General features: G+C 52.4%; 1 protein-coding gene across 1 annotated transcript; it reads right to left on the minus strand.

The window, feature by feature from the left end:
• Positions 1 to 1,184: 1,184 nt before the first annotated feature.
• Positions 1,185 to 9,756, minus strand: CFAP20 (cilia and flagella associated protein 20). The gene is made up of 6 exons (XM_044434313.1): positions 9,526 to 9,756; positions 5,213 to 5,292; positions 4,579 to 4,690; positions 3,653 to 3,841; positions 2,448 to 2,558; positions 1,185 to 1,589 (listed from the first exon to the last, which is right to left on the minus strand). The coding sequence occupies exons 1-6, from the start codon at positions 9,607 to 9,609 to the stop codon at positions 1,584 to 1,586; spliced, it is 582 nt and encodes a 193-aa protein (XP_044290248.1). The 5' UTR covers positions 9,610 to 9,756; the 3' UTR covers positions 1,185 to 1,583.
• Between the last annotated feature and the right edge of the window lie 187 nt (positions 9,757 to 9,943).

Here is a 9,943-nt window from a genome sequence, read left to right on the forward strand (position 1 = left end):
TTCAATGCCAAGCTGTAATGCGGCAAAACGCGGAACAGTGAAAGACGAGTGTGTGAATACTTCTGCAAGGCACTGCACAAAATCAGATCCTGCTACTGGGGTTTTAGCTGGCGGAGGAGCAAGTGTGTCAGGACATGCCGAACCAGGAAGATGTGTGTGCCTCTTGCCACATTCCTGTAAAATAAATACTAGACTTGGGAATACACCCACACAGCTTGAAAATTGCCATGCCTGCCTTTCCCAAAAAGATGGCCGTCAAGAGGAATGCAAACAAGGCACGCAGCCTCGTACACTCATTGGCAACACTTCCAGAATCTTACCTTGCCAAGACCTGGGAATTCCCAAATCCCAGGGCTGGCCACAGGTGCAGCTACGTTATCCGACCATAAGCAACCGATTGTGTGGACATAAAAGGAGATACGAAGAAGGCAAGCCGAAAAGCCTACTCGGCCAAAGCCACCGCTGACTCGCCCATCACGCTAAGGAAGAATGGCTCAGCGTAAAGGCGACAATGCACTTGGGCAAGCTGGGCGCACCTCCAGCCACTCCTCCCCACAGGACTCCACTGCTGCCACAGCCTCTCACTGAAGAGGTGTTGCTCCCACAGGCTTCACAGGCCGAGACCACCAATGGCGGGGGAAGCACAGCAACAAGGATCCCGCACCTGCTCTCGCTCTCCTGCATGTTAAGTGGTGGCTTCCTGTCAGCACGCGGCCCCGCTCCCCCAGAAAAGCCTCCTGTGTCAGACAAGCTCGGCCAGCAAGAACAGTAGCACTGAGGGCCCCAGGGGTCAAGTCAGGCTGACCTTCTCCCCAAGGAAATGGTACCAATGTCGAATCTTCTGTCCTCAGGGACAAGCATGCAGGTTGCAACGTTGGGCCCAATGACAGGAATTGTCCTTTCAAGAGCTTCCTACCAAGACCTCTTTCAGGATGTTTATATCACTAGAGTGAATGGATGAAATGGAGACTCCAGATTAGGAAAGTCCTCTTCCAAGTGAACCTGATCAACCTGAATTAATGGTTCATGCTGAATTGTGTCCGTGGATGCATGCAGGATGGCGGGGAAGGGGCCAACCAAACTCTGCAGCACCTGCTCAGGTGCACTGTGCGCTCCCACGGCTATGGGCATAGCAGGGAGGCAGCTGCCATCCATTGAGAGGAAGGGAAGACCATGGTCAGAAGTACAAAGATAATCAAATATTTAATAGCAGCTTTGAGAAAGGGGTCAGAGTTGTCTGAGTTTACATCAAAACAAGATAGGGAGAGCGAGAAGGAAAACCAGCGGCATCGGTGAGGGCCCAGGACCTCTGAACACTCCGGCAAAACCTTCGACCTGCACTCCAGATCAGGCTTGGCATCTCGAGGGCCACCTGGGGCTGACCAGCAGTGGCCTGCTGGAGCCGCCGCTCACCCAGAGCAACGACATGGTCAGTTGTGTCTAGTCCCAGCGTTACAGATACCGAGCTTTATTAAATAATATCATCCTATGTAAATCAACATCTATATTTGTGTTTAATTAAAAAAAAAACCTCTTCCACCCGTCTTCACAGTGCACCTCTCGGAAGGCCTCCCAATGGGATGTCATTGCTGTGTGGGAGACAGGAACACAGAGACCTGTTATTTGGCAGTCTGCGTGCGTGCGTGCGTGCAGAGGTCTACCTCTCATTTCAGAAAAAAAAAAAAAGACAACTCTAGACATGCCTGCACAGAGGGAGATTTGGCCAAGGCACTTCAGGTGATCGAGAACCGTGAAACCTATTTCTCCTCTGGGCCCCGCGGAGTCCCTGAAGGGCTTCTCAGCGGAGTGTCCTCACTACAGCAGTGCCTGCAGTGCGGGTTTTCAGGGGGCAAGATGGGCAGCTGAGCAAGGATGATTCACAGAGCGTATTCAAGGCAGGCGGACGTTCCCGTGGTTCGTGCCACTGGACCCCCAGGAGGGATGTGATGAGAACTGCATCCTCACGCTGCGGGCCCTGCGGCAAGTTGGACAGCCACCCCACCAGGCAGTTTAGTGCCTTCACCCTAGTTCTAGAGAAGGAAGTGTCCTTCCAAGTGAGAAGAGCCAAGGGGGAGAATACCAGTTTGTGGAGCTGATGAGGAAGGTGCTCCAGGTCACCCGGCCAAGACACTCACAGCCTCCCCTCAATCTGGCCAGGAAGGAATTCCCTTTGCACCCCCAAATAGGACAATGCGTTAGCACACAAGCAAGACACAACCCCGTCCACCAGAAAAATGTTTCTGGCAGCGATCAAGGCCTCACAGCACCCACTTCTCCGGCCACGGAAAGCCTGCCTTGGGAAGGATACCAGGCCTGGAGGTCTTCCCGCACGGGATTAGCTTCATGCACGTTTATTCAACCGTTTCTGCTCCCATCACTGCCTTCTTCGAGAACTTCACCCCTCACCACAGACACACACACAGCAAATCTTCAGGCCGATGCCTTACCTTGGCCTTGTTCTGAACGGGGATGTAAAGCTTGAACTCGGCAGGAAGTTCATCCTCAGAGTAAAGTCTGTCAGAGAAGTAAATTCTGCGGATGCGACAGTTGGCATGGATCTGAAACGGCAACCGGGCCAAAAGAAGCAGCTGCAGCAGTCCGAATTCTGCTGCCCTGTTTCAAACCAGGCCTGCAGCTTACAGGCCATTCCACCAGAAGTGCTGCCGGGACGCTGCGAACCGGTTCACCACCAACAGAACCAGACAGGCAAGCTTTCCTTGAGTGCCCGGAAACTATCTCAGAAGGGGATTTTTATCTCAGTTGCTGCAGGAACAGCACCAATGAGGCATCGCATGGAAGCAAGGCCCAGCTGCGTCACAGCGGGGGAAATGGCCGAAGCCCAGTGTGTGACATGTGTGGAGGGGGCTGCAACCCCCACGCTGCGTCATTTGTCACAGCCTCCCGCAACAGCATGCCTTCCAGATAGGCTGGAGGACATGCCGGGAGAGCACTGGGCTGGGGGAGACGGGTGCTGCCTCCACAGTACAGCTGGACCAGGCAAGCAGCACCTGGACAGGTGAGGCGACCATGCTCCGTCAAGCGTCCACCTTGGGCTCGGCCCTCACAGAATCTCTCCCAGCTCCATTACCCAGCAACTACGCTTTGATGGGAGGTCTGTATTCAAAGCACACAGCAGCCAACCCCACGGCATCCGTCTTGGCAAGGGATGCAGCACAGCTGAGGTTAAAGAACAAAGCTGCTCCTTCTGCAGAGGGGAGGGCCATTCCTCCAGCTGCAGAGCATTGCTGACCACTCTTCTGCCTCTTGGAACCTTTCAAATCCAGTGCATTTTAATGCACTTCCAGTGTGTCTATAATGTCAGAGCTTTCTGGACAATTCACAAAAGGTTTGCTAGAGCCAAGCTACAGTTGCCTTTGGAGTCTGGAAAGTGTAAAATAACGTTCCGTCGAGTAATCAGGGAGGAGCAGTGCTTTCAGCAGTGCCCTTCTTTGGAACGATCCAGGCCCAGAAATGTCACTGAAGGAGCCATTTGGCAGCAGCACTGCAGCTCCCGCCAAGGAAGCTTTCCAGTCTGTCCACCGCCCCCACGCGCTCCCAATGTAGCCCTGATGCACCCCCGCAGGGGATTTCCGGGGCCCCGAGGGGGTGAAGCTGGGCCCTCTGTCGGGCCCCCCCACCCCGAGACCCTCACCTGAACCCTCAGGGTCTCAATGTAATTGGTGCCGTAGGCACGCCGAGTGAAGTCAGACAGGTTGAACTGGATCTGGTTCCAGCCATCGTCCAGGCGCATCGGCATGGTGCAGATGAAGGGCTTGACCCGGGTGGTGCTCTGGTAGTTACTGGCACGGAACCGCCGGCGCACGTTTTTATCATCCAGCACCTAGCACAGAAGGACACCCACTGCCACTGAAAAGTGGGGCCTCTGAGAAGAGAGGAGGGCTGCCCAAGGTTGAGGCTGGACCTGCATCTCCCCTCCCACACACAGGCCACCCAGGATGGCAGGACCGAGCCCACCTCAGCCGCCTCAGGAGCATTAGCCTCGGTCTGGGTGAGGGCCACATGTAGACCCCGGAGAGGACCTGTGTCAGAGCAAATGGCAAGAACCCGGCCCGGGCAGCCTCGCCAGGTCCTCTGGTGGGCCTCCAGAGGGCCACCCCTGAAGGAATCCCCCTTGGCTCCAGAGGCCCTGAAATCGGTCATAACTGCAGGAACACAGGTGCCAAATGGCCAGTGCCCAGAAGACCACTCTGCTGATGGCCGGCAGAGGGGGCCACAGGCAAGGGGACAGGGCCACGTGAAGCACGGCTGCCTTTCCTCTCCACCCCTCCCCGTGAGACAGCTCTGCCCTTTCTGCGGCCCAGCACTACCCAGAGCGGCCATTACTGGGAAGGAGGCGCCTGCCGAGCCCCTTTCTGTGTGCCTCTTTCCACACCAAAGCAAGGGCCAGAGGGCGGGCAATGGCCTCCGGGGGTGCGACCACGAGCCTGGCCACCTGACGGACAGACTCCCAGCACAGCCCGCGCAAATCAAGTCAACGGGCGAGCTGGGGAAGAGCGAAGATTTTGCCCGACGGAGCCGTTACGCTCTGGACCTGCCACGGCAGCCCCAGAGACTCACCTGCACTTCAAAGGTAAAGTATTTCTTCAGATTCTTGATAATCATCACCAGGAAAGGCAGCTTGATTCCCAGTGTCTTCTTTGGGTCAGCAGGGCATGTGATATACGTGGTACTGGATGAGAGAGAAGCACAATGGACCCTGAGTACTAGCAGTTGTGCATGGCAGGCTGAGCAAGACTGGTGGCCTTCTCAGAGGCTTGCCAGTGGCACCTCAGCTCCTCAGGCTGCGAAATCCACGGGTGTGTGTGGGCACAACCCGTCATGGGGCTGCAGGTGGTTTGGAAAAGTAGGTCAGCTTGTTAGGTGTCTACCCATGGAGTTGGCGGGAAGTATTCTCTTCCCCAAACCTCTGTGAGCAGCAAAAGCCCCACCCTGACTCCCCTAGACCTATTCTTGTCAAGCAATGTTATGAATGTCAGGATCCTGTGGAAACTAATAAAGGCACATCTGCCAAATCCAAGTATGGATCTTCTTTCAAGGGACTGGATTTAAATCAGAGGGGCAGCTAGAGTGGGTTTTCCAGCCTGCAGGCTTAGTAAAGGCCAGAGATGTGTCATGGAAGGGTCAGGAAGGTGTTTTGGGATGAGGACTCTCAAGGGACACTACGAAGGGCAAGTCAGGGACTCCTCCTTACCTGACATTGGTTCCTTCAATTTCCAGCACCAGTGACTGAATATCGTTATCTGTGATTCTTTTGATGTGGCCATTCCGCACCTAGAGAGGGAGGAGGAGATGACCCGTTCCTTCAAGGCCCGTCTGAGCCTGTGCCTGGAAGACCAAAGCGAGGACTGCCTGACCAAGGCAGGACCGGATGGGAACAAACTGAAGCATGAGCAGGATCCCAAGCAAAGGATCTAGGAGCAACCCTGTGGGGGAGGTGAACCTGAGAGGGAGTACCTTTTTAACAGGTACATAAGCTAATTAGCTGGTCTTCCCAATTTGTCCTAATATTCCTCTATCCCTCAACTTCAAAAGACTTTTGCTTCCTTCTGCTGTTTTATACCCCTGCTTCTGTTGCCAAACTGTACTGGCTTTACTTCCTCCAAGCTAAAAAATGTTCTCATAATTTAAAAAAGTGCCTTCATTCTTCATTTTCTCTCTCATTCAAATTATTCCTGACACAAAATCACCACTCTCAGTGTCTCTTCACTTCTCCACAGCTACTTTGTGAAGGTTCTATTTGGACTTACATTTTTCTCCATGGCATTTTGAGCATCGCTTTAGCTACTTCGCCTACATATTTTTAATTCTCAGCTTTCTTGGTGCTAATGTCTTTTGGATATATGATTCTAATTCCCCTGACACATGATGTAAATGTTAATAATTCTCTTCAAGAAGTGATTCCTTCTAACCTCCCCAACTGCAGAATCCTTAAGATTCCAACTTTTTGAAAGCCTAATGCTCAACAGATTATTTCCTGTAATGTTAAAGTACCCAATAAATAAACATTTCAGAAGACAATCCTAAGTGCCAGGGTTGTGCACCTGTTCATCCACAGTCGGGCAAAAAACCCAGACACTCATTAATGTTGCTACTGCCTCATTGGGGAGGGACACCTCCCACTCTGCAGACATAGAGAAGCCATGAGCTGGTCTAGCTGTGCTCAACCCCCCAAATCCACATTCTGCACCAAAGCAACCACACTTTTGCACCAAGGAAACAGATTTTCTGCAGCCAGCTCAGATCCTACTTGCTTTGCATCACTCGACAGCCCTCTCCACTGAATATCCTGTCCCATTTAACTGCACCTTCCTCTACACGAGAGAGGAACATACTGAGCTCTTTTATTCTCTTTTTGCTCCTGAGTAACTAAGATAATTTTCATTGATTTATTATGAGCTCTATTTCTATACCGCCTTTCCTCCAAGAAGCCTAAAAGTGTACACGATCCCCCTCCTCTCCGTTTTATCCTCACAACCATCCTGTGAGGTTGGCTGGACTGAGAATCATGGCTGAGTGGAGAATGGAGGGCATGAGAACTCTGAAGGAGCTGGAGATCAGCAGCTAAGAGAGTAGACCTGTAGACCAACTTTCACCTGCTCTAAAAGCTAGACTTTATGAGCCGTGGCAAGAAGAAAGCCATTGTGCAAACAAATCCACCCCAAGGTTGTTTGGGGTTTGCAAAAAGGCATGTGGGGGACACAGGAAAACTGGGAATGATGCCCTGATCCATTCATTGAATGGCCTTCTCTAGGCAGAGTTGGTGGTGGATCTCTCTTTCCACATACTTTCCACGTCGTCGTCATTTGTTTTTCGGCGCCAGGCCAAGACCTTTTTATTTAAACGATATTTTAATTGTTAATCTGTGTTTTATTTAATGGTTTTATATTATCACTGAGAACTCCAAATTTTTAATATTGTTCTATGCTTTGTTTTCCTTGTGAGCCGTCCCAAGGCTTCGGCGATGGGTGCGGCATAGAAATGCTATAAATAAATAAATAAATAAATAAATACTACTAGTTGTGGATTTAATAGTGCTCCTAGGGATATTCATACTGTAGAATGGGATATCTGTGTGTAACTCAACCCTGATCTCTCCTCCGGCACAACTTTATCTTGGAGTGGTCTCCATGAGGTTGTTTGTTTACAGTAGCTACACTCTCCAAGAAACCTGGTGCCTTCCAGAGGCAGGTGCGTTGAATCTGAGGGTTTGTGTTGAATCAGAGGGAATCTGAGGCGTTGCCTGGGGTGGGGGCGTTCTATGCAGTGACTTACAGGATGTGACTTCTGGGGGAAGGGGGCTGCAATACAGCTGATTTGGGCATGCACTCAGCAGAGGGATCGCGCTTGCACCCGTGCAGGGAAGGCGTGTGTGCTTGTGATCGTCACCCAATGCAGAGTAAACGACCTGCGGCAAAATTTTTATGAAATTTCTGTTGGCAACCCAATTTGGTCGTGAACTGAGGTGTTTGTGAGCCAAGGTATTACTGTATTTCTATACCATCCAAGAGCTGAAGCTCTCTGAAGGGGTCACAACAGGCAGATAAACTACAATAAGAAAACAATAAAAGACTTTGCTAGGTTGCTGCAAAGCCCAGAACACCACCTGTGCTTAGCTGGGAGCCAGAAAGCTCAGGTACTCCCATGGACACATGTTCATCAAAGCCTAGTGCTTCAGAGGTATTGAAGGATTATACTACCTGTGACTTCCTACCAGTTTGATGCTTTGAAGAGAAATACCACCAACACATGTCCTTGCTTTTATTCTATTCTGAACTCATAGGCTTTGTATTACATTTCACTATGTTACAGCATTTTATACTTTTAAGTAAGCTTCTCAGAAAGCTTTGACTTTCTGAGAAGTAACGAAATCCAAAAGGTCAAGATTTCTTAGCAGTTAATGCTGAGCCAACTTCTGTACTCTCAAAGGTGTTCTGACAGCATGGAAGTCCTGCCACCCCAGCTGAAAATTTCTATCTCTACAGAAGTAATCCAACTAGACAACAAACAACCTGAAACAAACAGGCAAAAAGATGTGTGTTGCTAAAACATTAAGACCAATAATAACAACAAAAGTTAACTACACTAAAAGGAAGAAACTACTTAGGGATGACAGGAGTTAATGGTAATAGAAGAGAATAAGGAAACTGCAGAAAAGGGAAATGCATTCTACTATCTTCACAAAGATGTTGAGCAGATAAACCTGCCTGAACTAATATCTTCAGGAAGGGAGTCAGAGGAACTAAGACAAATAGTGATGATAAGAGATAATGTTCTACACCTTGCTAATAAACTGAAAAAAATTACCAGGTACAGTTAGTACCTGTCCTGGAGTTGTTCAAAGCAATGCACCAAGAGATGACATTCCAGGCCTTGTAAGCCATTAAAAATTTGATCACAAGGACTGAATGGTATCCAACCAAAGTCTTAAACTCAAATGTGACTGAGTTTCACATTTGACCCTTGACCCTAAGGGCCTCCTGGAGGCCTGGGGAACCCCACTTTGATATCTGCCCAGCGTGGTAAATGTGTATTCTGTCTCTTCATTTTGTATTCTTTAACCGTGAGGAGACCTGGTTTCTTCCCATGACTACTAAATTTACACCCGCATCAAGATCTCCTGTGTAAATTTACACAGTAGCAGTCATGGGAAGAAACCAGGTCTCCTCACGGTTAAAGAATACAAAATGAAGAGACAGAATACACATTTACCACACTGGGCAGATATCAAAGTGGGGTTCCCCAGGGATTTGTATAGGAACTAGTGCTTCCTTCATCACTAGTTCATAGAGTATCTGGAATTAGAAATGTGCAGGGAGGTAGCTAAGTTCGCTGATGACACATGTGGTGCAATCCAATGAAACTGAAGCGGGCAGACCAACCCCTACCTTGGAGAGAATTTCTAGACTCCGAGCACCCCATAGATGCTTCGACTCAGCCCAGCAGCCACAGGATTGTGCTCCCAATCACTCAGGGCGGCGAGAAGAAAAAGGGCCGGCAGGGGTCCCCCAAAGTCCCTCTGCGGCCTGGGCGCACAGGCTTTAAAATGGCAGGCGCAGTTTAACGCAAGGGTGCAAAGGGCTGCATGCCGGCGCCAAAGCGACCCTGGCTTTCCAGGCGCGCTCCGGGGAAAGGGCCCTGCAGTCTCCGGGGAGCCACGCGGGGGACAGGGCGGATGAGGCCGCCGAAGAAAGGCCGCCGGTTCGGAAAGCGCGGCTTGAGGGCGGAAGCCCGAGAGGCGCTTCCCGCCGCCGGCAGGCCCGCGCCGCGCCCCTTGACAGCATCCCGCGCGGCCGGGCGCGGCGAGGGGCACCCGGGGGAGACCGTCGGCGGCCCCCGCCGTCGCTGGGAAGCAGGCCGGCGCGCGCCTCTCTGCTGCGGGCCGGCCACGGCGGGAAGCCGCCCGGCGAGCAGCGGGCGCCGAGCCCCTTCGCGCCCGTCTGGGGCCGCCCGGCCCCGGCTTCCCTCCCACTGGCCCGGCCCGGCCCGGCCCGCCGCCAGCACCACCTTCTTGTCCCAGATCTGCAGCGGCTTGCTCCCGATGCTGTAGAGGACGGACAGGAAGCCGCTCTGGAACGTGTTCTTGAACATCCCGCCGGGCCCGGGCCGGCAGCGGGCCGGCCGGACTGGCTCCGCCGGGCGAGAGGGCCGGTCTGTCTGGCGGGAGCGGCCACCTCAGCCTCCTCAGCTCTGCCGCCGCGGCCAAGCGCGTCCCTCGGCGTCGCCGTGGCGGAAGGACACCGCGCGCTGCTGCGTGAGACTCTTCCGCGAAGCCTACTGGGATCCCTCCGCGGGCGTACGCGCGCGCGCGCGGGCCTCTCGAAGCGCCTTCCGTCTCCAAGGGACGGATTATTTTCTCGACGGAACTCGTTTCCGTCTTTCCTCCGCTTGCGGCCCGTTGCCTGGCAACGGCGGCGGCCCGCTT

Source organism: Varanus komodoensis, unplaced genomic scaffold, assembly GCF_004798865.1.
Source record: "Varanus komodoensis strain SLA01 unplaced genomic scaffold, ASM479886v1 scaffold27, whole genome shotgun sequence".
NCBI classification, from domain to species: domain Eukaryota; kingdom Metazoa; phylum Chordata; class Lepidosauria; order Squamata; family Varanidae; genus Varanus; species Varanus komodoensis.